We start from the raw sequence: 25,418 nt of genomic DNA on the forward strand, positions 1-25,418 counted from the left end.
CTTTCCCTCCCGGCTTAGAGGATGCATTTCCGTACCACACCATGCCCAGAACGGCGATTAGCATCCCCACCACCACTTGTACGTTCAGCCCTTCTTTCCCGAAGAAACTGAATCCCATCACCAACACCAGAATCGTCTTCATGTGCCCCAGCACTTGGAACGATACCGCCGTGAATCTCCCGATGCATATGAATTGGCTGAGATTGGTCCCGACTGCTATGCTGCACGATAGCACTAGGAAGAACTGCAAAACCCGGGAATCGAGATCAGATGGAACAGACAAAGGCGGGTATGAGATCGAAATCCTCGCGAAATGAAATAAGTAAATAGCAAAATGATACGGAATCAAGAACTACAAAGTAGAATCTAAGATGCTCCAGGGACATTGGTTGTTCCTATGCCAGTGTATTTTGTTTTTACACTCGATAGACCAAGTTAACGTAAAAGAAAATTGTTTCTATCTATGGGTATTGAGTTTTCATCACATGGCATGTGATAAATGAGGGATTCACCTCTTGATGATACCTACGGGAAACGAAACCAAGACTAAAAAGAAGTACAGAAACATCTACATGAGCAATGCAGTAAAACGGAAGAGTTTATCTCCTAAAAGCGCAGAGAAGGATTCATCATTCGCATGAAATGAAGGGAAAACTTACCAGAGACATAAAGGTGAAGTTGAACGCATCTACTCTTTGGTTTGTCAACAAGTAGTCTAGAAATGGTCCCACCAGCAACAGAGACGCTGCTTGTACTGGAGCCGTATGTGCCAGTAAGTTGAAAGAACCGAGCGAATACTTCCTTTGAAGAAAATGCACGTACTGCACAAGTTTTCAATAACAGCATAAGTCTCAGAAAACTCGAATCAGCCAACATGCATTTGTAGACATAAGCACCATTGGTGTATTACGCTTTGGTTTGGTTTGGTTTGGTTTGGTTTCAATATGACACATATAGTCCATATGATTTTTATAAAGAAAAAACCAGACTTGCATTCCTTTTATATCACAAATATGGAATTTGCATGGATCAGAATGACAACATGAATTGTCTAAGATCTGTTCCAACTGGGCGGTTCTCCACATGGGGTATACTTACATATTGCTGTAGAGCAGTGCTGCAGACGGCGATGGCAGCAGCTAGAAACCCATTAAAATTGACACTGACATCTGTCACAGTGCAGACACCAACACCGACAAGAACTACCATTATGCTAAGCTTTGTATCTCTTGAATACCGAACATTATCCAAAACAACTTCCAGTAAACAAGACACAGGGATCATGCTTAGCTTGGCAATCTGCAATATATTTAGTTTCCAATATTTGTATGAGAGGAAGAACTCAACAGCAAGTTCAAACTCTTGAGTTTTACCACAAAATATAAAAGGCGGTAAAAGTCTGGAGACTGACCTGGTAGAACCCCACAGAATTCCACATCAGGCTCACGTTCATTCCGACAATAGAAAAGTTTGCGAACAGAACGAATTTTAAAAGCTCTGGCAATGGCAGTTGGGAAGGCTGGATATATCCGAGCCATGTGAGGGAAGTTGTCAACAATGTTGTAGTTGCAAAATGCAAACCAGTTAATGTTGTAGCTGCAAAATAGAACAGTAAGTGTCAAGGCTAATGCCCAGTGTAAGATACCAGATGCATTCTCCTATTGACCAGAGAAACGCGAAAACAACTTGAACTGCATAGCTCTTTCTAAGTAGCTGTTCAATTAAATCGTAGATACCAGATGCATTCTACAGAATTATATTGCTAGGATCTACATCGAAGAATTTTCACAAGGCATCGTATTAAAGAAAAACTTTAAACAATGTATTACCAGATCAGGGGATGCTTATAACATATGCATACGATACCCAAACAACCGGACAAAATCTTTAGTCTAAAATGCCGAAATCTTAACATGCTATGTTCATTCAATTGATTGGGGACAAAAAAAAAAGGAAGAGTCAAAGCCAACGCAAGATAACCATCTACATTTAACAAATTGAGCAGTAGTAATTGCACTCACAATGAAATATCTTGAGTCACTTACCAAAACTAAATCCATAAGTAGCCATCAAGGCCTTATTAACAAGGATGATCCCAACAGATGTAACAACGTTGAACATCCATGATGCAATGTCTAGAGCCGCTTTCCTGTCTGTCTTGCTTTTGCTTGTTGCGGCCATTTTTACACACCAGTCAAATTTCTGCAGATCGAAATCTTCAACAAGAGCAGCTTCAACAGTAAATACCACCAACCCATATACATATACAAAGGTCAGTACATGATCTTGAACAAAAGACGAATCGGACAGAAACTAACTAGACCCTGTGATTATGGAGGTGTAGGAATGCTATAGCGAGAGGAAACCCAAGACTTCCGAAATTTATGATCAGCATCGCCACTGACGCTAACCATGGAATCTTTATAGAAAACTTACGAAAGAAGGAACCCAAATTAGCAAGCTACCTGCTATTTCTGAATCTAATTCCACAGCTCAGTTTCGAAATTCAACGATGTTAACCCTTGGATCCAGAAAAACAGCGACAACAAAAGAAGGAACTATTCTAAAACCTCAAACTTGGACATAACTAGTTCCAATCAGATCTACTCCACAACCATAAAACATTAACATTTAACTTTAAGTCCTCAGACATTCAGATCAGAACCACGGTAGCAGCACAAACAGAATCCAAATCTCAATATTAATCTAGAGGCTCATCAAGTAGCACACGCCATAAGAACAATAACCTAAAACGCAACTCCACTACGAGCAAAATATAACAATAAAACAGAAACTCTTCAAACGAATCAAACAGAGCAACGAACACAAAATCGCGGCTGATACTGACCTCCGAAGGCGAAGAACACCGCGGCGCCGCCTTGTCGGCGAGTGACGGCGATACGGAGGAGAGATGAAGTAAGCAAAAAAAAAAGAGACTGAGATTCTTACGAAGAGGAAGAGTCACATGAGAGAGATTGAATTTCAATGGAATTCAATGTTGTTTCTGCAATTCAGTTGTGGACTTCCTCTGAGTCTTCTTGTTGCCATTTAAGAAAGAGGTTTCCGACGAGGATACGGCGGAGAAATAAAAAAGTTTTTTTTTCTATTTTATAAAATAGAAAATTTACAGAAGTGTCAGAATTCTTTTGGAAGGTATTAAAAATCTATCACTTAATTTTAAAAATTACCAAACTTTAAATCTTAGTAATAAAGTTATGTTTATATTCTTAAATTTATATAGCATATTTTTCTATTTTCTATTTTTTTTTTATTTTGTCCCTTTAAAAATAATGTAGCTCCCTTATTACAATAGATTTGGAAAGACATTTAACCAAAGATAATTAATTTCATGTTCACGGTTGCGTGTCTTTCTTTTTTTTCCGTTGATGGATTTGAAGGCGATCACTATCCAAAAAGTTATAAACTAATGATATACAAAAATCCGTATACATACCATTAAGACATTTGAGTGTGTTTTAGATAAAATAAAAGTCTTTATCACTTGGAACCAAAGATATCCGAATATATGAAATTTTGGAATTAATAGGCAAATAGAAAAATAAAAATAAAAAGTAAAGGTATTACCGAATACAAAATTATTGTAAGAATTGGAAATGAATTGTATGTAACAATTAAAATCGTTAAATTTTTCGATAATCTAAAACTATGCGGAATATTCGTCACGTGATTTGAGCTTTCGTAGCGTTTTCCAAAAAGGCTCCAAACTAACTAATTAGTTCCATCATCCACCTCTCGATTGCTCTTATTTCTTTTTTTTCTTCTTAATTGTTCAAATATATAATTAAAAACATTTTAGTGATATTCATTCTAAAATTGATAAATGTGTGATGTTAATTCAGACATGATCTACATTAACTATCATAGTAAGATTCTGGTCGAAACATATAAATCATATAAATGGGCCTTTGACCCGTGAGGGAAAGTTCTCTCGGGGTGCTCGTAGAAGATGCCCCGGCCTCTTATCTTATGTCTAAGAGGTGGGCTTTCGACATGGCTCGGCCCATTATGTTTCAGGATATGAATGGGCCTTTGACCGTGGCCAAGCCCATTACATGATTTTTATCGAGAGAAAAAGCAAATAAAAGACAGAATGAGTTTCGTATATTAAATTAGACAAATTCTTGTTTTTTTAATAATAAAAAGGAGGAAAATCACACCCAATTTATGCTGTGAAGAACAAAGATCAATTTACAGGATGAAACGTTTTATGAACAACCTATAAACAAGCGACCAAATGGTTATAAAGAGGAATGGATCATCAACTTCCACAAGCGAGGCAGTCGTCGCGGTTTGTAAGAGAGCAAACCATCTGTGCCATTTTAGTTTCATCATCCTCTTCTTCCTCCTGCAGCAACACATTTCTGAAATGTCAGTTCCCGTTTCCATGGAACAAAAACATCCGCAGCAAGAGAGTGTCTATCTGTTACCTTGAGCATGGTTGTGTCAACTGTGAATTTGATTGCATCAGCTGCAGCCCTCGATCTCAAATAGTACATCCCCGTTTTCAGACCCTTTTCATTTTTTTTCACAATATTAAGAAACCACCATCATGATATAAACAGAAACAGTGTTTCAAAGCACAGAGGGATGACACCAAATATAGAAACATTCTAGCTGAAGTTTAAGCCAATACCTTTCTCCAGGCATAGAAGTGCAGGGAAGTGAGTTTTCCGAAATTGGGTTCTGTCATGTGTATGTTTAGGCTTTGGCTTTGATCTATATAGCATCCACGATCAACAGCCATGTCTACCAATGTTTTCTGCTTAATCTCCCAGACGGTCCTGCGTTGGATTGAAAGGGTAAAACCAGTCAAATCTTATAATTGGGAGGAATTGGTACAGCCAGAGCAACAGGCGGAAAAGCTGTACCTGTAAATCGCCTTCAGATCATCAGGTACTTCTGGGACCTTTTGAATAGAACCGTTCTCATAAATTATCTTGTTCTTTAGAGCCGGAGACCAGATATTCATATCAGTTAAATCATGGAGAAGATGTTTATTCACCACCACAAATTCACCACTGGAGACAGAGAAAAGATCCAAGTTAAGCTCTGGCCAACTAGAGTAGAGAAATTATCTTGAATTGGTGTAACCACTTAAGTAAGCATATGGGCATACCTCAAGACTCTGCGACTATAGATGTTTGAGGTATATGGCTCGAAACACTCGTTATTTCCAAGAATCTGACTGGTAGAAGCTGTTGGCATTGGTGCCACTAGAAGTGAATTTCTCACACCATTCTTTGAGATCATATCCCTTAGAGCAACCCAATCCCAGCGGTCAGAGGGAGTTACACTCCACATGTCAGGTTGAAGAATTCCCTAAAGATTCATCCAACAGACAATCAAACAATTAGCAACAACAGATGATGAAGATGCTTTCAGACTGTCCAGAGATTTGCATGGAGTGATGCATACCTTACTCACTGGACTTTCTCCGTATGTCTCATAGGCACCATCCGAAGCAGCAAGATCAGAAGATGCTTTGAGTGCATGGTAGTATATTGTTTCAAATATGTCCTTGTTGAGTTGTTGGGCCTGAGATCATTCAAACGAAAAGAAGCTTAGAATGAGAGAGAGAGAGAAGACATTTTCTAGTGGTAGAAGTCTCATGCAAAGCAAATTTACCTCAGATGAGTCAAATGGCATTCCAAGAAGGATAAATGCGTCTGCAAGACCTTGTACCCCAATACCGATAGGCCTATGGCGCATATTTGAATTTTTTGCAGTCTCCACAGGATAGTAGTTCACATCGATTATCTTGTTAAGATTTGCAGTAACAGTTGCAGTTATCTGGTCAAAAACAGGAACAAAAAACAAGTCGCATAATCACAAAAGCCATGGAGATTTCCCCGAGATATAGAACAATGGGTAAAGAGATTCCCAGTGTGCTGAACCAAGTGTTTGGTATCTGAATCTGACCTCTGCTAATTTGTCAAAATCAAAGAACCGGTTTGTTGAGCCCATACTGCCTACAAGCTTAGATGGATGAGCCTCGAAAGGGGCACCCTGTTGTGAATATAAGAAATGGCACAATTATATCGAGCGATAAAGCAAAAGCAAGTTCACATACTCGGCTGTCCCTTTTTGTACTCACCTTCTCCCTCACAAATCGAGGTAAAGCAATAGATGCAAGATTGCACACTGCAGTTTCTGTTGGGCTAGTATATTGGATGATCTCAGTGCATAAATTTGAAGACTTTATCGTACCCAGATTTTGCTGGTTACTTTTCCTGTTGCATGAATCCTAAAACAGAGTATCAGAAATCTAAAGTCAGAACCAGAGGCCGAATAGGAATATTGATCACAGAATCATGACTATTTGCTACCTTGAAAAGCATGTAAGGTGTTCCCGTTTCTATCTGGGATGTCAATATTTCATACCACAGCTTCTGTGCATGAACAACCTTCTTCGCCTTACCCTGCACATCAAAGACAATAAAAAACAGGTATTAAGATACAAGACGTCAGGTTAAACAGCTGTGAAACCGATGATTATAAAAGAATTCACCTCTCTCTCATAATGGGTGTAGAGCCTCTCAAATTCCTCACCCCAGCAATCTGCCAGACCAGGAGCTTCATTAGGGCAAAACAATGACCACTGCCCATCACTCTGGACCCTCTCCATGAAAAGATCAGGAACCCAAAGAGCATAAAACAGGTCTCTGGCTCTATGTTCTTCCTACAGTGGGAAAAGGTGCATTTTGAGGGTATATTAAAAGCTAACACAAAAGATTTTGTAGAGAGAACTCGGTAACATATATCTTGGGTCTCAGCTGTACCTTTCCATGGTTCTTCCGGAGGTCTAGAAACTCAAAGATGTCAGCATGCCATGGCTCCAGATACACAGCAAAAGCTCCTTCACCAATAACAAAATATACATAAAAAAAAGCCAAACACAAGATACTCCAAAGATGAAAATAATGAAGGTAGCAGCGTACGGACATACCCTTCCTCTTGCCTCCCCCTTGATCAACATAACGAGCAGTATCATTGAACACCCGAAGCATAGGAACAATACCGTTAGATGTCCCATTCGTGCCACGAATGTAACTTCCAGTTGCACGGATATTGTGAACTGAAACACCTATACCACCAGCTGATTTGCTAATAACGGCACATTCTTTCAGGGTGTCATATATGCCCTCAATGCTGTCATCTTTCATACAGATCAAAAAGCAGCTACTTAACTACAGAATCAGACAATGTCAACAAGTCAGTAAAATCATTTTTGTTGAATACAATCTGCACATATATATCCTGAGGCTAGACATACTTGAGGCCTTGGTGTTCCTGCATTGAAGAGAGTGGGAGAAGCATGAGTGAACCATCGCTGAGACATCAAATGGTAGGTTTTGATTGCAGAATCAATGTCATCCTTGTGGATGCCAACAGCAACCCTCATCAACATGTGTTGAGGCCTTTCAACAACCTTTCCTTGGACTTTCAGGAGGTAGGATCTCTCAAGTGTTTTAAATCCAAAGTAATCATACTCGAAATCACGATCATAGATTATTTCACTGTCCAGACGAGCAGCATTCTGGTAGTAGCCAACAGAATACACAATTCAGCAAGATATTAGACATAGCCAAGTTGAGAGGCTAAAACAAACTATGTACCTGCATGATTATATCATAAACATCATCAGAGATTAAAGAAGCCTTGAGTCCTGATCTCTCATTGAAATGGTTGTACATGTCCTTGACACTGCAGATATAAAACATTCATCGAAGTCAATTCACATGGTAACATGACACTTCTCGCAGTTATATAAACAAAATATACTGAAAGACAACACTCACGTCTCAGAAAATGACTTTTTAGTGTTCTTGTGGAGATTTGAGACAGCAATCCTGGCAGCTAGCTGGAATACAAACAAGAAAAATATGTCAACTACATAGATTTCCTCATTTCTTTCACTAAATTTTCAACCGGGAATCAGGCTAATGGTTTCGAGCAAGAAACTATACAGAAATGGATCAAGAACAAAACATAACTTTGCTAAATTCCTAGGGGCATAACATAATCACAATTTCAATCAAGAAAACTATTAAAACCCCAGATTCCAGACTTCTGCATAAGAATTTCAATTCCCGGCATAACAATATAAATCAAATACCCATTTCTCTATAAACCAAAATTCAACCAACTCAGGGAATACCCGGAAAGTAAATCTGTGTATACTCTGTCCCAAGATTTGGAAAAACGGAAAAAAGCAAACTCACGGAAGCATAATCAGGATGATTGGCCGTCATGGCGGCAGCAGTTTCGGCGGCCAACTCATCGAGCTGACTCGTTGTAACACCCTTGTAGACACCGGCGCAGACTTTCTGTGACACGAGGACAGGATCACAATGTTCGCTGCTCAGTCCATAGCTAAGCTTCTTAAGCCTTGCAGTAATCTTGTCGAAGTGGACAGCTTCCTGTCTCCCATCGCGCTTCACCACATACATTTTCTCGGAAAAAGATTTTCTCAGAGAAATTCAGTCGAACAGGTGTGCACGCTGGACGATACGAAAACAGTGGAACGCGAAGAACGCTTATATATAATCAATGGAGGCGCAGAGGGTTTTGGGTTTGAATAGATAGGGCGGGGAGAAATTCTAGGGTTTCCTGCTTTGTCCTTTATTCGTCGAATTTCGCCTCCATTTTCCCGGGAAGTTTTTAAATTCCCGCCAAATGCAGAGAGAGAGAGAGTGTCCGAGAAGGCGTAGCGGGTAAATGGGAGGGTTTAAAGGGCTTGTCGTGGGTCCGGCCCAAAATGCGTGTATGGGCCCATCTCCTAGGTTAAATGTTTCACGTGTTCTAATACATTTCGTTTTATCAACGTCTATCCAATTCGTGGATTGGAAGGCAGAGTACATATGCTCCAATGTTTTTTTTTTGTTTTTTTTTTTGGTAATCTATAATTTTTTTTGGTAATCTCCAATGTTATACGTTTACAAATCGTAGATTCAAAGATAGATAAGCATATGAACACCGGAGTGAAAAAAGACGGAATAGCCCCTCGAATGCCATGATTACAATAAAGCGTTTTTTCGTACATTATTATAATTAAAACCTAAGAGTTCCTTAATTATGATTAAACTTAAACACACACTCATATTTTGATTCTATTTCAGAAATAGCCACTGTTGATATTATTTAATTAGTTTCATTTTTTGTTAAAGCTAGAAATTGATGGATGGTGCAACGAATCCTATATCCCCAAAATGTAGAAACTATAATCCCCATAACAAATAAAAGCAATGGAGAATAAAAATATATATATCAATGTCGAAATATGGGCCATAATACAACATTTGGTCCAACAAGGCCCATTTACAATGTCGAGCACAAAAATTCATGTGGCTGCTGGGATTCGAGCCCAGGTCTCCACGGCCACAACGTGGAATTCTTACCACTAAACTACAGCCACTTGTGGCATCACAAGCAGATATTAAATATTTCTGAAACAATAACTCATTATTGTATCCATTCAGATATCGACAGACCGTCGTGATTAATTAGAAATAATTCCGTTTTACAGGAGTGAAGAGGAAAACAAAGACCTCGCAAATTAAGCAGGGAGACGCAATGTCCACATCCAACAGTATTTATTAAAGGGTTAATCCCATAAAAACACACACACAAGGTATCATAGACACGACACAATGTTCACATCCATTTTCACCAAAGTTGGGAATGAGAAGGAATATAAAGACCTCGCAAATAAAACACATGATACCAGAGACACACGATGTCCGTATCCAACCACGAATAACGAAACGAAGCCACAAGTGGTTTCCGTCTTTTAGATCGAAGCCGTCGGCTGAGTCAAGGAGTTGGCGACGTCGATGACGAATCGGTACTTGACGTCCGATCTCGACAACCTCTCCATCGCCACGTTGATTTCGTCCATCTTTATCAGCTCGATATCGGCTGTGATGCCGTGCTTCCCGCAGAAATCGAGCATCTCTTGCGTTTCCTTCATTCCTCCTATATCACTTCCTCCCACCATCTTCCTTCCTGTTTTTCCCCCCAATCAAGGTTAATGTTTATATCGATTTTGTTTTCGTTAGGACAGATCTGTGTTTCGGCTTACCGAGAACTAAAGGGAAGATGGGCAGCTCGAGCGGCTTCTCAGGTAGTCCTAAAGTGACTAGCTTTCCGTTCACTTTGAGCAGTCCGAGCAATGGGAAGAGACTATGAACTGCTGAGACAGTGTCGATTATGAAATCCATCGTCCCCATCGCAGCCTAGAAATCGCAATGCAAGAGTATATATAAGGTACGGAACTTGTGAGAATAACGAATAGATTGGATCATCAACTCTGTTACCTTCATCTTTTGTGGGTCGGTAGTGACAAGGAACGAGTCAGCACCAAGCCGGTCGATGGCTTCGCTCTCTTTAGCCTGAGATCTACTGATTACAGTAACTTTCAAGCCAAAGGCCTTACCGATCTTGACAGCTACGTGACCGAGCCCACCAAGTCCAGCCACTCCCAAGTGTTTCCCGGGTTCAGTCGTCATCCCGTAATATTTCATCGGGCTGTAAACAGTGATCCCTGCACACAACAGTGGAGCACCGGCATCGGGTGGTAACCCCTCGGGAAAGCGTAGGACGAATCTTTGGTCCACCACGATAGTATCGGAATATCCCCCGTATGTCATGGTTCCATCACGGTCGTGCGAGTTGTAAGTGAACACGACTCGGGGACAATAGTTCTCCAAGTCCTGCTCGCACGTCTCGCACGATTGACACGAGTTGACAATCACTCCGACCCCCACGCAGTCTCCCTCTTTGAATTTGGTCACATTCTTTCCAACCTTTGAAGCAACTCCCACAATTTCATGCCTGAAAAAGTGATGGAACCCATTCTTTATTAGTTCTAAAACCGATATGTGGATCAAACGATATAAGAACTAGCAGTCTGATCAGGAGATATACACAAAACGTAACATACACAATCTCAAGAAAATGTAGCCATTCGAATTTCATACCCGGGAATGATGGGATAATGGGTGAATCCCCAATCGTTCTTGAGTGAGTGCAGATCGGAGTGGCAAACCCCACAGTAAAGGATCTTCACAGTAACATCATCGTCACCATTGTCTCTGCAAAACATCAAACGTTAGATAAAACAAACAAAAAAAGGACTAAAGTGAATGAAACAGTGACAACATATATATCTTAGATTTGTCGTGTCCACCAAATTTCCACGACAAAACGGTCCCGATTGAATGAATCCGGTAACAAAATCAAGACTCCGCCATTTGTGAGCTAACAGAGTGCATGAAGGGACATGTCTTGTTCTAGTGAACTCGCTAAACCTTATGCGATCTTATCTGAATTTCATATCAACGTTACACACACCAAGATTCTCATCAAACCCACGAATTTCCCCGCATAAAAGGTCCAAAACCAAAAACCCTTTTCCCATGACGCGAGAATACGCCATACCCTTATCGAAAAATGCGAATTTTCATGCCACGAAATTCAGTTTCAAGGCCGTCGATCGAAATTCGAAACATCCGTCATAAATCTCAAACGGATTCTACTCAATCGCGCAGCGTGATGGCTAATGTTCTTATCCGCACACTCAAATTTCAAAATGCCAAACAATATTCGGGAGAGAGAACGCATCAAAACAAAACACAGAACAGGTTAAAGTGTTTGGATCACACGGAAGAAATCGACAACGGGGATCATTTCATCGTGAACGGAAATGCATGCAAATCAGAACGATGACGGAAAAAAAAAAGAAAGAGAAAGAGACGAAGAAGGGAACCACCTTCTGGAGAACCGAAGCGGCGACAAGACGCCGGATTTGTCTCTAGCGCCCCAGCCCAAAGCTTTGTTTGGATGCTCCATTTCTAGTGATTTCGCCATTTTCCCCTTCTCTGTGATTAGAGTGAGTGTGTGATGATGGAAGGTGCAAAGCGTCAGGACCGTACATATACACACACACATACACACGTATATGTATGAGCATCATCCGTGTCGTATGATATTAATACACCAATTTCAATCTTTCATACTAACTTCCGTTTTTAGATCAATGTCTATCACCAAAATCGCCAAAAATAGGAAAAAAAAAAAGAAGGATGATATCGTCTGTTGTTTAGGCCATTAAATTATTATTCCACCATTTTCGGTAATGACTTTACTTTTTTGGCCAAATTCTATCCCTAAAATGTCAAATATAGGAATTAAGAAGGTATTAACAATAGTATCTAATAAATACTTTGAAAAGGAAACATTTTTATTTTTGTCTTTCATATGCATTTAAAATTATAATTGTTTTTAACCCATACATACATACATATATATATATATTTAAATTAACAAAAAAAACTATGACAATACATATTATTGAATTAACGTTGTTTTTTTTAAAAAAAAAGTGAAAGACCGTGCACGTTTGCAGTAGCAAAGCCGAAGAATTAGCGGATGGTTAGGTTTGCAAATAAGCATTTTGTTTAATACAAAATTAAAGTTTTTTTTTTGGGGGTTTGGTTGTGGCATTAATGCATGTATGTATGTGTATAGTCACAACACTAGTGGTCTGTTGGAGGGTCAATTAATACAATAATAGAAAGATACATGTAACAATAATACTCGAGGTGCAATAACTAAAAAACATATGCTAGGGAATTATGAGAGGAACTGCCAGACTGTGGGACGGTTGGAAAAGCATTAACCTCTCAACGATACGGAAGATTAGATGGCTGCCAGATTAGATGGCTGTCAACTCAGTCGTCCCTCCTCGAGTCAAGACTCGGCGAGTCATGACACGAGTTGAGGGAATAGTCAAACTCGCTTCTTCACCACAAGTTCGATTTTATGATGATTTCTGTGGCGCATGATTTGATGGAGAGTCCGAGGCCATCCACGTGTCATCGCATCGTGTGTGTTTTGGAAGAATGATAAAAAAAGGTGGAGTGGTCGGTCAGAATCTCTTCAAGTGCCGCGTGAAAAAGGTTGTCGAGCGAGTTAGGTGTCCAATCCGGACCCGATTCATAACTCAGGCCCAATATAACTCTATAAGCCCAGATCCATTTGAATACACAAAGCCCACTAGGAGCCGGAGACAGAAACCCACAAATTCCAATCCGTAACGAGCGTCGCGTTTTGTGAACGCAAACGCTCTTAAGATGATGCAAAACGCGTTTTAGCCATCGTTTAAACAAAAATTAAAAAGGAGTATACAAAACCCAACTTTTTTTTTTGGATGAAAGAGAAATCCGAATGATCGTTGAGAATTATTTTTGCATCGTTCGATTTGCCGCCCATCATTTGCGCTCTTCAATTATGGTGTTCTGATAAGAAATTTGTTCAAAACAATATTTTTTATTTTATTTTCAAGAACTAAAATTATAAAATTTTAATTTCAACTCTTAAAAATCAAAAAAACCTTATTCACCCCCAACTCCAAGCATCTGTTCGTAGAAAGCCAAATCGATTGAATGAATTTTCGTTTTGTGTTGACAATAAAGAATTCAACAGTGTATGGTATGCAATCGTCTGAACATCTTTCACATGGCGTCTGCTCGAGGCGCCGCGGTTACTGCTCTCACTGGTCGTCATGTGTCGTCGGCCACCACGTCCGACGAGCTCTGCCGCCAGCTCCCGAAGACTCTTCCCCTCGACGAGCTCGTACGGAACCTCCCGGACCCACCACTGTCTTGCCTCACGATCTTTAGTGGATTCTCCAATGCCTGGACGATGTGTCTCATGAGCAGCCGTCTCATGGGTCTAGGTTTTAGACATGACCTTGCGACTATGGTCATTGCCCAGACTTCTTCCTCAAATCCTCCTCCACTAGAAGCGACTCGTCTAAGATCTTCATCATGGGTTCTTTATCTTAAGAAGAAATGGAGGGCAAGATCTCGTCCAAGAATTGCCTGAATTGGGTTTCTTCGCATGAGCTCATCCCCAGCCTCCCCGTTATCGGCTCCAATAGTATCTTCCCAAAACAGTACTATTAGAGCCTATATTTTTGGTATTTGGTTAAGCTGGTTATCACCGGTTCTCTATTGATTAAATGGGTCCGGTTATAGCTATCTGAACCAAATACACGTGTTTACTCCTTTATTCTTTATGTTTTGTAAATTTGTTTTTCTGTTATAGAATTTATTAGATTTTGATTCCTTTTTGCTATATAAAAGCGGATGTACAGTGGAGAAAGTAAATACAGAAAATCAGAAAAGTTTTTCCAAAATGAGCTTTTCCTTTTCGATTCAATAAGTACACGTCATAGGTACGCGTTGCTGTCTCCGAAAAACCTGAAAATTGGGTTTTAGAAAAAAAAAAACAAAATTGTACGGACGAACCATAACAAAATTGAAACAATTCAAAGATACGTACTTGAAGAAACGCTGTCTTGAGACGACCTGAAGGCAAGATAACAGTTTGATCTCAGTTTCTGATAATGTAATGTCTATATTGGAAAAGAAAAAAAAAAGACTTACTGGGACAACCTCGGCAGCCTGGAGATCCTGTTCGGACGACCATTGATTTCTTCAATATATGCTTGGCTTCAAACTGGTCATCCAAGAGTACGCTGCTCGCTTGAACATCTCTTCAAACAATTTCAATCCAAACTCTAAGATCTGTCTTCCCTGAAGGATGAAGTTTGTGTGTGTAGATGATAATAACGTGTACCTGTGGACAATGAGTGGTGAGCAATCATGGTGCAAATAGGACAAGCCCTCCGCTATGCCTAAGGCAATCTTCAATCTCGTGATCCAATCCAACGACTTCAACCGATGAATCCGACTTCCTAAACAAGGAACATGGTAAATTCCCGCAGGAAATGTATGTATATACCAAGAACTTCTCGTTCGTGCTCTCCAAGCAGTGCCCGATAAGGGGGGTTATTCTCGGATGAGCAACTCGCCCAAAGAAATCCAACTCAGTCAGATACCCTTCGCTTTTGATAGAGTCCAGGCTAATTCTTTTGATGACGACTTGAACGCCATTCTCAAGAACACCTCTGGAAAGATCTCCGAAATGTCCTTTCTTGATCAGGTTTGCTTCATTGAATCCTTTATTGAATTTAGTAGTTGTTGGTATGTGAATGAAGATCCGAGGTTAGCAAACTTGATGGCTACTCCTCTAGGAGACACTGTTTCACCTTCGGGCAGAGGACCGATTCCTCGGTTTCCTCTAGAAATTGTTCTTGATCTGTTACTTCTTCCAAAGATGCAAATGCTCACCAATTTTAGTAGCATTATTAGCGTTAGAGTAACCAAGATCGCCCCTCCTACTGAAGCTAGTATAACCACACTCCTCTGGTTTAACCACTACCAAAAAATCATCGAATTCCAACGGATTTTCAACGGCGATTTCCGTTGAAATTTCCAACGGATATCCGTTGGAAATGCCCGTTGAAAATTTTTAACGGAAAAAAATTTCCAACGTATTCAATTGAAAAATTGGGTTGAAAATTTCCAACGGTATTTCCAACGGATATCCGTTGAAAATTTTCAACGGATATCGGTTGGAAAATCGGTTGGAAATGTCCAATGGAATTCCGACGGATGTTGGTTGGAAAAAAATTCCAACGGAATTCTAACGGATATCGGTTGGAAATTTAGATTTTAATTGAAAACGAACTTGCAAATTATTGTTCTAATAAACCTTTGACCGGTTTGACCATAATTTCAAACGATCAGAAATCCACGTATTGACGGATTGCTGATGTCATTTTTTAAATTAAAATTGATAACGTGTATAAGGTGACATCAGCAATCCGTTAATACGTAGATTTTCGATCACCTGAGATTGTGGTCAAACCGGTCAAAGATTTATTAGAGCAATAATTTGCAAGTTCGAGGTTTTATTCAGTGAAAAGTTACAAGTTCGGGGATTGAATGATAGTTTTTCAAGTTGAAGGTTTATTTGTATATATTTTTGCAAGTTGAAGGTTTTTTAGGGGTTTTACAAAGAGTAAAACCCCTAAAAAAACTCGAACTTGCAAAAAAGTATACAAATAAACCCTCAACTTGAAAACCTGTCAGTTAAACCCTGAACTTGGCATATGTAACTAATTAAAACCTTGAACTTGCAAATTGTTGCTATATTAACCCCTTGACCGGTTTGACCCAAAATTCAGGCCACCAGAAATCCACCTAGGACCGAAAATCTGATACCATCTTGTCCACGTAAGCAATTTCTCTATTGTTTTGCCATATCAACATATTTTAGTCCAATTAAAAATAATCGGTTCCGTGAATTAAAAAAAATCGGTTCTGTAAATCACCGGTTTGGAAAGAGGGTAAATAAAGGGGGGGAAATCGAAACATATATAGTTTTCACTTTTCACCTACCCTAAAAATCCCTAATTTGTCTTTCCGAAACCCTAATCCGATCGATTTCCTTCAAAATCTCCTCTGTCGAATGTTGCCTTCGTGATCCGTGGTGGGAAAAGTTCTGTTCGTGGTGCGGTGGAGTTCGCTCCTTTCGAAAGCTCCGATGTTGCCTCGAAATATCGTCTGTGGACTGTAGTTCGAAGGAATCGACATGATTAAGGTAAATTTTCATATGGGTGGGAGCAAAGATTACGATAAGGATTATATTATGCAGTACATGGGTGGTATCGTGTTGAAGGACATGCCGATGGACCCAGACATTATGTCTTGGTTTACGTTGCTTGATGTGGTTCGATCTCAGGATATGTGGGGACCAATATATGGGTTTTGGTACAAGTTACCTACTGAAGCATTTGATGACGTTAGGCTTATTAGGCAAGATTGTGATACGGAAATAAGAAGAATGGTCCGAGAAGCTAGAGAAGAGGGAGCAATAGATATATATGTGGACCATGTTATCGATGAGCGTATTTTGCTAGTATCACAGGAAGGTCCTTCAGATGAAGAGAGAGATCAAGAGATAGTTGGTGATAAGATATCTGAAGATGAGAATGTTGCTGTTGATACTGCTGATAATGTTATTCTCGATGAGAATGATACTGCTGTTGATAGTGGTGAGGATGGTGGAGATGAGAATGATGATGTTGCAGATGACAATGATGGTGTTGGTGAAGCTGAGAATGTTGATGTTGGTGCAGATGAAGAAGCAGATGGTGAAGAAATTGATGAAGAATTGGTAAACCTTGTATCCAGAAAGGAAGACATGGGGAATCAGGGTTGGACTTTCAGTGATCAGGAGAATACGGGTGATGATGATGTGTTTCCAGCTATACCCCTGAACACAGATGAAGAGTGGCAATCTTTTGAGAAAAGAAACCCAGAACCAGAACAACATTCACATTCACATTTTGTTTCATATACCCGAAACCCTTATTATGTCATTTAACTTAATTAAGCTACCTATTAACATTCACATTTTGTTTCATAGGTATGTCTCGGAGTATTTTTCAACTGCAATGTGGAAAAATACCTATCAGAACAACATCTTTCCTATGAACGGACCAAACTTGTGGAAAAAATCAAACAAAATTCCAGTAGGTGTCCCTGAGGAAAGAGCTGTGCCTGGTCGACCGAAGAAGTATCATCGAAGAAAGGATCCCACAGAGTCTCCGTCGAAGAGTGGAAAAATGACAAGGCATGGCAGACACATGACATGCAGTAAGTGCAAGCAAACTGGGCACAATGCTAAAGGATGTCGGAATGAAGAGGTCTTACTTTACGGTGCAAAACGCCCAAGGGGTCGACCAAGAAAGGTATATTCATAATGATTAAACATAAAAAACATATATAACATATTATTTTTACATTTTTTTGGTTGTTTAGTATCCACAAGGCGAATCAAGTTCGAGTCAACCTCCGAAGAAGAAATCTCCAACTCAAAGGAGCCAAAATGCGAATACTTCAGTTGAAGATTCCTCCATTCCAACACAATTAAGTCAAACGGTTCACTCAGCACCTGTTAATCATCCAAGAAAAAGGCGTTTGTCTCCTCTTCCAATACCATCAGCCAGTACCTCAGCAAACCAGACATATCCGAGGCCATTTCAGGTTCCCAGAAGAGTAGCTCAGCAAAAGAAGGATTAGAACTTCGTTGCATTGTGAACGATACCATCTATTTTGGCATATTTTGGTTGGAAACCTGTTTTTTTTGGTAGACCAACATTGGTAACATTTCTTTTGGTCTAAGGTTTACATCAGTTCTTTTGGTGGCAGGGGTTGTAGACAGGTTTCAGTTGTTTTTGGTACAGGTTTCCGAAGTGTTGAATATCACCGGTTGTACACATGTTTCGTAAACAATATGTAAAACTTCAATGTGTTTTTAGACAGCATGATAATTTCAATTCTCTCAACTATTGATCTACTTTTTGATGCTTATATTGCATCTAAACCTCGAACACTACACTTAAAACATCTTCAACATTGAAACATAAAAACCACACTGATATAACACATGATTTTGTCCAAGCTTACAACAAAAGTTCTACACTGCCAACAACACACACATTATGCATATTACACAACTAATACTTTCTGCATATTACATATTCATTTACGCAATAAGACATAATAATACACAACCGACATAACTACAACCATAAACATGACAAAACCTTTCTGCATATTAGCCTTAAATGCTTCAATCTCTCCTCTGGTCTTCTGCATCTCACCAAGAACCTCTTTCCTAAACACCAACAGCTCCTCATTTATGCTCAACTTCAGAATTTTCTCGTTCAATGCTTCCATATCCACCACAACTTTCTTTAACATCTCACCAAGAATTTCGACTTCTTCAATCACAGCCACATCAGCCCATTTAAACATATGTCCAGATTTCCACTAAAACACATTTCGCAAGAATTCAGAAACAAAACATTTAAATCAACAACGTAACACAAATTTCCCAATTTTACCTCATGAGAAGCACAACGGTAAAACTCTCTTCTTGGGTTGTCCTTAGTTTTTTATGTCAATTTTACAATATAATCTCCACAAACACACTGCTTCGGGATACCAACACACTGATATGGTTCCCTTCTGGCCGAAACTGAAGCTTTCATTCGAAACTGAAGCACTCTAAGAACCATCAGACGTAAAACTCATCTGAAACCAAGACAAAAAACCATCGAACCCAAGAACAGAAAAGCATCGCCAGCGAAATATAACTAAGAACAGAATAAACAAACAAATTCTCACCAACCTTGTTCGACCGACGGTAACAACACCCAATGACACCGAATTTGACGAAACCCAAGAACAGAACGCAGAATCGGGCCAGATTAGGGTTGAAGGAGCGAAGTCGAGCTTGAAACCGAAGTCGAGCTTGAAAAATGAAAAAGAAACGAAGACTCTGAATTTAGGGTTTGCGAAAGGGGGAAAAAGGTCCAAACCAGTTTTATTTGATTTACAAAACCGGTTTTTTTAATTCACGGAACCGGTTATTTTTAATTGGACTAAAATATGCTGATGTGGCAAAACAGCAGAGAAATTGCTTATGTGGACAAGATGATATCAGATTTTCGGTCCTAGGTGGATTTCCGGTGGCCTGAATTTTGGGTCAAACCGGTCAAGGGGTTAATACAGCAACAATTTGCAAGTTCAAGGTTTTAATTAGTTACATATGCCAAGTTCAGAGTTTAACTGAAAGGTTTTCAAGTTGAGGGTTTATTTGTATACTTTTTTGCAAGTTCGAGGTTTTTTAGGGGTTTTACCCTGTATTTAAATACATGTATTTTATATATTTATACGTATACATATATATATATATCGATATATCTATATTAACCATATACATACACATAACAAATATAATGAAATGATTCTTTTAAAGTATTTTCGACCGGAATTTATCATTTTGCGTGGTGATGAGATGAATACCAAGAGTTCTTGTGGGGATGAGGACTAATCTTATCTCCTAAGCCACAAGAATCATTCTTTTTTATTACATTTATTTTTATGTTTCTTTTTTCATTTATCGATTTTGAGTTTACCCAAATCCCGATCAATGAATTCACATGCGTATACATACATATAATATATATATATATATATATATGTATATATGTATATGTGTATATAAATATTTATATGTATAAACATTTATATATATGATATCAGAAGTTTAACTTGGAGCAGTTGGATGATGGTCAATTAGAACTCTAAGGTTAAGGAGAATTGGGCTGGAACAGTGGAAGGATGGGTGACCTACTAGCAAGTGAGTTTCGGATTGGGATCAGGGTCGGGGTTGGGATCGTAGTCGGGGTCGGGCTGGGGTCGAGTTCGCAGTCGGGGTCGGGGCTGGGGCCGGGGTCGGGTTCGGGACCGGGGTCGAGGTCGGGATCAAGAATATATTTTGAATTTTTCGTTGGAAAATTCCAACGGATTGCGGTTGAAAATTCTGTTGGAATCCAACGGATATCAGTTGGAATTTCCGTTGGAATTTTTCAACGGATATCGGTTGGAAATTCCGTTAAAAAATTCCAACGGATTGCGGTTGGAAATCCATTGAAAAATTCCAACGGAAAAAATTCGTTGAAGAGAAACCATGGATCCTTTCAAGAGTTGTTTCATTGGTGGAATCTGTGTGCACTTCTTTTGAAGAGAAACCATGGATCCTTTCATTTCACCCATTGACGATTCAATCTCTCCCATCTTGGATTACAGCCTCTGAGTTGCTTCCTCCAATTGGTCAAGACGTTGATCCTTGGGCGCCATGACTGAATCGCTGGCTCTGATACCAACGTGTTAGAATCAAGTAAGAAAACTGCAGAATTATATTCATCAAAACCCAGAAACAACTTGAAAGCTTTATTAAAGAGAGGCCTCACTCCCCCTCAATACATTCACCAAAACATTGCATGAAAACCCAAACCCCTTCCCACACATAGCTAAATAACAGCTCTCTCAATAATGTCTTATGAGGTGACAATCACAAACTCAACCAGCTAAAATGCTCATAAAAAAAGGTAGTAATAAAATAAAACCCATCATGATAAAAAGCTGCAACATTCCATATGTTCCTTTACATTTTGTCCCTGCCACTTCAGTGCTCTTGCCACCTAATTCTCCTCTGTGTTCTCCTTCCTCTGCCTTTGTCTGCTCTTCCTGACATATATTACCAACTGATCGGCAAATTTTCGGGGATTTTACCTTTGAAGTAATTTCTCGATAGTTCAACATTGCGGAACCTTCTCAACAAAATTGTGAGCTTTCTGTAAAACATGTTCCTAGAGATGTCGAGTTCTAAGACAGTGGAATTAGGACTGGCAGTGATATTAGGCAGCACGTCCGAGAAGTGATTGCCTGAGAGATAAAAAACGATCAATTGTGGTGACGCCCATAAATTGGTCGGAAGAGTGTCGGTGAAACCATTGCGACTGAAATCAACGAGTTGCAATTTATTGAGAAGATCAAACAAATCATGAGGCAGAGACCCTGAAAAGCGATTTCCAGATATTACAAGGATATGTAAGTTCCTTAAACCCCTCAGATCGGTTGAAGCTGAGATCAAGCTCCATTAGAGTACTGAGGTCACCGAGCGATGGAGGAATAGAATGCGAGAAGCCATTACTTGAAAGGTTCAGATGATGGAGCTTTGAAAGTATCCCGATACTGGCAGGAATCAGTCCAGACAAGGAGTTGGAGGAAAGATCGAGACTTGATAGATTTGCAAAAGTGGTAAATGACAGAGGAATAGACCCAATAAGTGAATTCTTTGAAAGATCAAGAACAAAGAGGCGAGATAACCGAGTCAAACTTGCAGGGATGGTTCCCGTGATGTTATTATCTGATAAGTCCACGATTATCAGGCTTGTCAAGTTTCCATGACTGTTCGGGATAGAACCTATGATGGAACAAGAACTGAGATCCATGACCCGCAAAGTCAACAACCTCAATCCACACCAATCGGGGATTGGACCCGGAAGCAAGAACTTGGAGGCATTGAAAGAGATCAAACTTGTCAGATTGGAGAGGGAATCAATGGAGAATCTCGGGTTTCTTCCGCCAAGACGTGTTCTTCTGAACCCAGAAATGGCGATCCCAACAACACTACCGTTCTCACATCTGATGCCATTCCAGTTCAAGCAAGGGTCACCCTTTAAAGGCCAATCTCTGCTTCTGAGACCAAGCGATGACCTTAGCGCCAGAAGAGCCGATTTCTCAGTCGGTGACGCTATACGTTGTAGCGACGTTGACTCTAGAGACAAGAAGAAGAAGGACACCAACAAGACCATGTCTTGCTCTGATCCACCATGGTTTTATTATAAATCCAGACAGAGATATCGAAAGAACTTTGGAACCCTTCACTCAACATCACATAATGACGTAGGTTCAGTAGAATCTCTATGAATTATGGAATCACGTAAGATTTTGGTGATTGCGAACGAAAACTAACAAAAGCAAATGTTGATTTTTTATGTTTCTTTACCTCAACATGTGGCATTTTCTACGTTCTTCATAACAGAAACCAATCATTGTTGGTCACCAATCTCTCTCTCTCTCTCTCTCTCTCTCTCTGGTGTTCCTATTTCCTTCTAAATCAGAGAGAGAAATAGGGAAGTTTTTAAAAATATGAATGAACTCGTAATATATATATATATATATTGTTCCTAACTTCCTATTGTGTTTTTTTAAAGTTTTATTTTTTTTAATATTTCTTTTAAATTTTAATTTTGAATTTTTTGAATTTAATTTAAAATTTATTTTTTTAAATTTGTAATTTTGTAATTTTTATAAATTTTAAATTTTAAAATTTATTTTTTTAAAATTTATTTTTATTTTAAATGAATTTAATTTTAATTTTAATTTTTTAATGACGTAAAAAAATGTTTGACATATGGCGTTGACGTGGAAAATCCGGCGAGCCACGTCAGCACTGTTCACCGGAAACTGTTACAAAGTTAACGGTGTTAGTGTCTGTATACTAATTTGTCAAAAATTGCGAATTGATATATTTTATTGGGAGATTATAAGTTTATGTACTTATAAGTAAGAAATTAACATGTATTTATTTGTCATTTTTCCTATTTATGTGATTTTTCAAAATTTATTTACGCGCTCGCTTGTGGCACGTAGTACGGTACGGCGTCGTTTTGCAAAACTTTCCACCCGCCCTAAACCGACATCGTTTTGAAACCGAGTGGATTGGACCATTTTTTAATAACTAATATTTTGCAAAAGCATTTTCATTAATAAATTCAAAAAAATGTTAATTTTAATAAATTTGTTCGATACTGAAAACCACCCCGTAGTATTATTATTATGATACTCTTGTTTCTTAAAAAAAAAAACCAAGTCAACACCAAGACCCGATCATGATCTAAATATAAATTGGGTTAATGGTATGATAAACAGATAGATTGGTTCTCTTCTTAAAATTCAACTAAGCACCGTTTCTACATTACGTGCACAGATTGCCTTACATCTCTTTGAAATCTCCAGCCAGTCAAACACTTTCAGACATCATGAATTTAAACACCGTTGCCTTTTTTTTATTATAGTAAAACAAAAATACTATATATATATATATATATATTCAAATACAGACTAGAATATTTCCAAAGCAGCATCAATGAGTGAGAGGAGCCTACTTTTAGATCACGGCCTTTTTAGTTTTGTTTCATTAGGCCTAATTTGTAATGGGCCACTTAATTTTTCTGATACGGCCCGATTGTAATATCACAGGCGAATTGGGGGGGGGGGAGAAGTGTCATTTGACCTTCCAAGATATTTTACTTGGGAAACGAGAGAAATATCTTCTCGTGGCTGGCTTTACCATTTGTGCCACTGCCAAAAGTGTCACGTGATGGTGGACCCTACTGCTTTCCTTAACCATTCCGCTAATCATGGTTACTTCCGGTCCTGTGAAACCGAGCCAACTAACTAACCCTAGAAAATTTAAACCGTGGTTAGTTTCTCCTCCCCCCTTCTATAAGATGATGCCCGATGGCCTTAGCTTTCACACAGTTCTCCTCTCCTCTGAAAATAACCCTAGTTTTTCCATCTTTCTTCTTCTTTAGAAATGGCGTCTGCTGATGTTGAGTTTCGGTGCTTTGTCGGCGGTTTGGCTTGGGCCACCGACGACCAGGCTCTCGAACGAGCCTTCTCTCAGTTTGGCGAAGTTGTCGACTCCAAGGTCCGTTAAACGCTCACAGAGAGATCGGACTCCCGGATCCCGGATTCACCCGAGCCGATTCCGTTGTTCTGATCTTCGACGGATCTGATCTCATCTGATCTCGTCCGATCTGTGTTTCTATGTTACTTGATTCGATTCATTGATGATACTGTTACTATGTTCTCGTTTGTTTAACTATATTTCGAATCGGTACGTTATCTTCCTGCTTTCATGAGCCCGGAGACCGATCGATTTATTTCACTTTTTTATTTTCAGGTTTTAGTTGGATAGTTTACTGATATATGTATCGTTATTTGGTATTTTCTTCAGATCATCAATGATCGTGAGACCGGCCGATCCAGAGGATTTGGATTCGTGACTTTCAAGGACGAGAAAGCGATGAAAGACGCCATCGAGTCGATGAACGGCCAGGAGCTCGACGGCCGTAACATCACCGTGAACGAGGCTCAGTCTCGCGGAAGCGGCGGAGGCGGCGGCGGTCGTGGTGGTGGCTACAGAAGTGGTGGCGGAGGATACGGAGGCGGTGGTGGTGGTGGTTACAACCGCCGCGGTGGTGGTGGTGGTTACGGATCTGGTGGAGGTGGTTACGGCGGTGGCCGTCGTGACGGAGGTTATGGAGGCGGTGATGGTGGGTATGGAGGCAGCGGTGGTGGCTGGTAATCGGGTTGTTAGGGTTTTGTGGCAATGGAATTAGCTGTAGTGTTGGGTTACCCACTCTTCTTTACCGTTCCGTGTGCTCTTTGGAAGTGTGACTGATCGTTTTTGGTATTCGTGGCCTGATGATCCTTCTCAAAAAATATTTATCATCGTGTTGTTTACTATCAAGATTAATTTCTGTTCTCTTTTGCTTGCTTGGAACGTTATTCGAGCACATAATAGTCGCCCTTTTTTTTGGTCGTTGGCAAACTAACTCGGGAAGGAAAATACAAACAGTACCTCAACCAAGATAAATAGCCTCGTAATCCAATAATAAATTTATCGGGACCAAAAGAAAAATACCGTAGAGCACCCGGAGGTAGGGGTGGGCACGGGTCGGATATCCGGGAAAATCGAGAGATTTGGATTCGGATCCGGGAGGCTCGGGTATTTAACTATGAGATTTGTATCCGGGATTTGGTATTTACGAGTATCCGGGGTACGGGTATCCGGAATAATAGTCGGGTACTCGCGGATATCCGGATCCGGATTTATTTAAGAAAAACAATAATATTCATATATAAAATTTTTAAAACATGAAGATATATTTATAAAAATTGATGAATTATGATAAAATATATAAGACAAAAGAGATAATAAGAGACAAATAATAATAAATTTAATTTTTTTGAATTAATATTAAAAAAATATGAAAT

The 25,418-nt window shown here is 39.5% G+C and overlaps 5 protein-coding genes and 1 non-coding gene across 8 annotated transcripts in view; 1 reads left to right on the plus strand and 5 right to left on the minus strand.

The window, feature by feature from the left end:
- LOC104807731 (UDP-galactose transporter 2-like) overlaps nucleotides 1-3,089 on the minus strand; it is a 3,392-nt gene extending 303 nt beyond the window's left edge. The window contains exons 1-6 of one of the 3 annotated variants that reach the window (XM_010533123.2): nucleotides 2,849-3,089; nucleotides 2,046-2,202; nucleotides 1,412-1,596; nucleotides 1,099-1,299; nucleotides 660-821; nucleotides 8-244 (exon numbers count right to left, since the gene is read on the minus strand). In XM_010533123.2, coding sequence (XP_010531425.1) covers nucleotides 8-244; nucleotides 660-821; nucleotides 1,099-1,299; nucleotides 1,412-1,596; nucleotides 2,046-2,181 — 921 coding nt within the window. In that variant the 5' untranslated portion in view covers nucleotides 2,182-2,202; nucleotides 2,849-3,089. Of the gene's footprint in view, nucleotides 1-7; nucleotides 245-659; nucleotides 822-1,098; nucleotides 1,300-1,411; nucleotides 1,597-2,045; nucleotides 2,232-2,848 lie in introns of all 3 variants that reach the window. The other 2 variants (XM_010533122.2, XM_010533121.1) reach the window with 2 other exon arrangements.
- Nucleotides 3,090-4,112: 1,023 nt separating this feature from the next.
- LOC104807732 (ribonucleoside-diphosphate reductase large subunit-like) lies at nucleotides 4,113-8,616 on the minus strand. The gene is made up of 17 exons (XM_010533124.2): nucleotides 8,244-8,616; nucleotides 7,821-7,882; nucleotides 7,638-7,725; nucleotides 7,295-7,558; nucleotides 6,968-7,208; nucleotides 6,801-6,877; nucleotides 6,530-6,700; nucleotides 6,348-6,440; nucleotides 6,116-6,265; nucleotides 5,941-6,027; nucleotides 5,647-5,811; nucleotides 5,437-5,556; nucleotides 5,138-5,340; nucleotides 4,890-5,039; nucleotides 4,655-4,802; nucleotides 4,449-4,532; nucleotides 4,113-4,366 (listed from the first exon to the last, which is right to left on the minus strand). Exons 1-17 carry the CDS (start codon nucleotides 8,469-8,471, stop codon nucleotides 4,280-4,282), a joined length of 2,418 nt encoding a protein of 805 aa, XP_010531426.1. The 5' UTR covers nucleotides 8,472-8,616; the 3' UTR covers nucleotides 4,113-4,279.
- Nucleotides 8,617-9,364: 748 nt separating this feature from the next.
- On the minus strand, nucleotides 9,365-9,436 carry TRNAH-GUG. Its single transcript has one exon. It is a non-coding gene; the product is annotated as a tRNA-His (tRNA).
- A 141-nt stretch (nucleotides 9,437-9,577) lies between these two features.
- Nucleotides 9,578-11,954, minus strand: LOC104807733 (probable cinnamyl alcohol dehydrogenase 9). Its single transcript, XM_010533126.2, has 5 exons — nucleotides 11,792-11,954; nucleotides 11,001-11,114; nucleotides 10,338-10,854; nucleotides 10,103-10,256; nucleotides 9,578-10,026 (listed from the first exon to the last, which is right to left on the minus strand). The coding sequence occupies exons 1-5, from the start codon at nucleotides 11,887-11,889 to the stop codon at nucleotides 9,812-9,814; spliced, it is 1,098 nt and encodes a 365-aa protein (XP_010531428.1). The 5' UTR covers nucleotides 11,890-11,954; the 3' UTR covers nucleotides 9,578-9,811.
- A 6,362-nt stretch (nucleotides 11,955-18,316) lies between these two features.
- LOC109116430 (probable LRR receptor-like serine/threonine-protein kinase At2g16250) lies at nucleotides 18,317-22,165 on the minus strand. The gene is made up of 5 exons (XM_019201826.1): nucleotides 21,391-22,165; nucleotides 21,081-21,233; nucleotides 20,558-20,694; nucleotides 18,545-18,770; nucleotides 18,317-18,345 (listed from the first exon to the last, which is right to left on the minus strand). Exons 1-5 carry the CDS (start codon nucleotides 22,163-22,165, stop codon nucleotides 18,317-18,319), a joined length of 1,320 nt encoding a protein of 439 aa, XP_019057371.1.
- A 1,721-nt stretch (nucleotides 22,166-23,886) lies between these two features.
- On the plus strand, nucleotides 23,887-24,919 carry LOC104807734 (glycine-rich RNA-binding protein GRP1A-like). Its single transcript, XM_010533127.1, has 2 exons — nucleotides 23,887-24,066; nucleotides 24,376-24,919. Exons 1-2 carry the CDS (start codon nucleotides 23,953-23,955, stop codon nucleotides 24,724-24,726), a joined length of 465 nt encoding a protein of 154 aa, XP_010531429.1. The 5' UTR covers nucleotides 23,887-23,952; the 3' UTR covers nucleotides 24,727-24,919.
- The last annotated feature ends 499 nt before the right edge of the window (nucleotides 24,920-25,418 follow it).

Source organism: Tarenaya hassleriana, unplaced genomic scaffold (assembly GCF_000463585.1).
Source record: "Tarenaya hassleriana unplaced genomic scaffold, ASM46358v1 Cleome13, whole genome shotgun sequence".
Classification (NCBI taxonomy): Eukaryota; Viridiplantae; Streptophyta; class Magnoliopsida; order Brassicales; family Cleomaceae; genus Tarenaya; species Tarenaya hassleriana.

Coding starts and splice junctions, on each gene's coding strand:
- LOC104807732 (XM_010533124.2), bottom strand. CDS start 8,471: ATGTATGTGGTGAAGCGCGATGGGAGACAGGAAGCTGTCCACTTCGAC. Junction 7,883..8,243: donor ATCATCCTGATTATGCTTCC/GTGAGTTTGCTT, acceptor TTTGTATTCCAG/CTAGCTGCCAGGATTGCTGT. Junction 5,341..5,436: donor GAGAAAGTCCAGTGAGTAAG/GTATGCATCACT, acceptor ATGAATCTTTAG/GGAATTCTTCAACCTGACAT.
- LOC104807733 (XM_010533126.2), bottom strand. CDS start 11,889: ATGGCGAAATCACTAGAAATGGAGCATCCAAACAAAGCTTTGGGCTGG. Junction 10,257..10,337: donor CCGACCCACAAAAGATGAAG/GTAACAGAGTTG, acceptor TGCGATTTCTAG/GCTGCGATGGGGACGATGGA. Junction 10,027..10,102: donor CATCTTCCCTTTAGTTCTCG/GTAAGCCGAAAC, acceptor GGGGAAAAACAG/GAAGGAAGATGGTGGGAGGA.
- LOC109116430 (XM_019201826.1), bottom strand. CDS start 22,165: ATGGTCTTGTTGGTGTCCTTCTTCTTCTTGTCTCTAGAGTCAACGTCG. Junction 21,234..21,390: donor TAAGGAACTTACATATCCTT/GTAATATCTGGA, acceptor TTTATCTCTCAG/GCAATCACTTCTCGGACGTG. Junction 18,771..20,557: donor AGAGATTGAATCGTCAATGG/GTGAAATGAAAG, acceptor AATGTGTTTTAG/TGGAAATCTGGACATATGTT.
- LOC104807734 (XM_010533127.1), top strand. CDS start 23,953: ATGGCGTCTGCTGATGTTGAGTTTCGGTGCTTTGTCGGCGGTTTGGCT. Junction 24,067..24,375: donor GCGAAGTTGTCGACTCCAAG/GTCCGTTAAACG, acceptor TATTTTCTTCAG/ATCATCAATGATCGTGAGAC.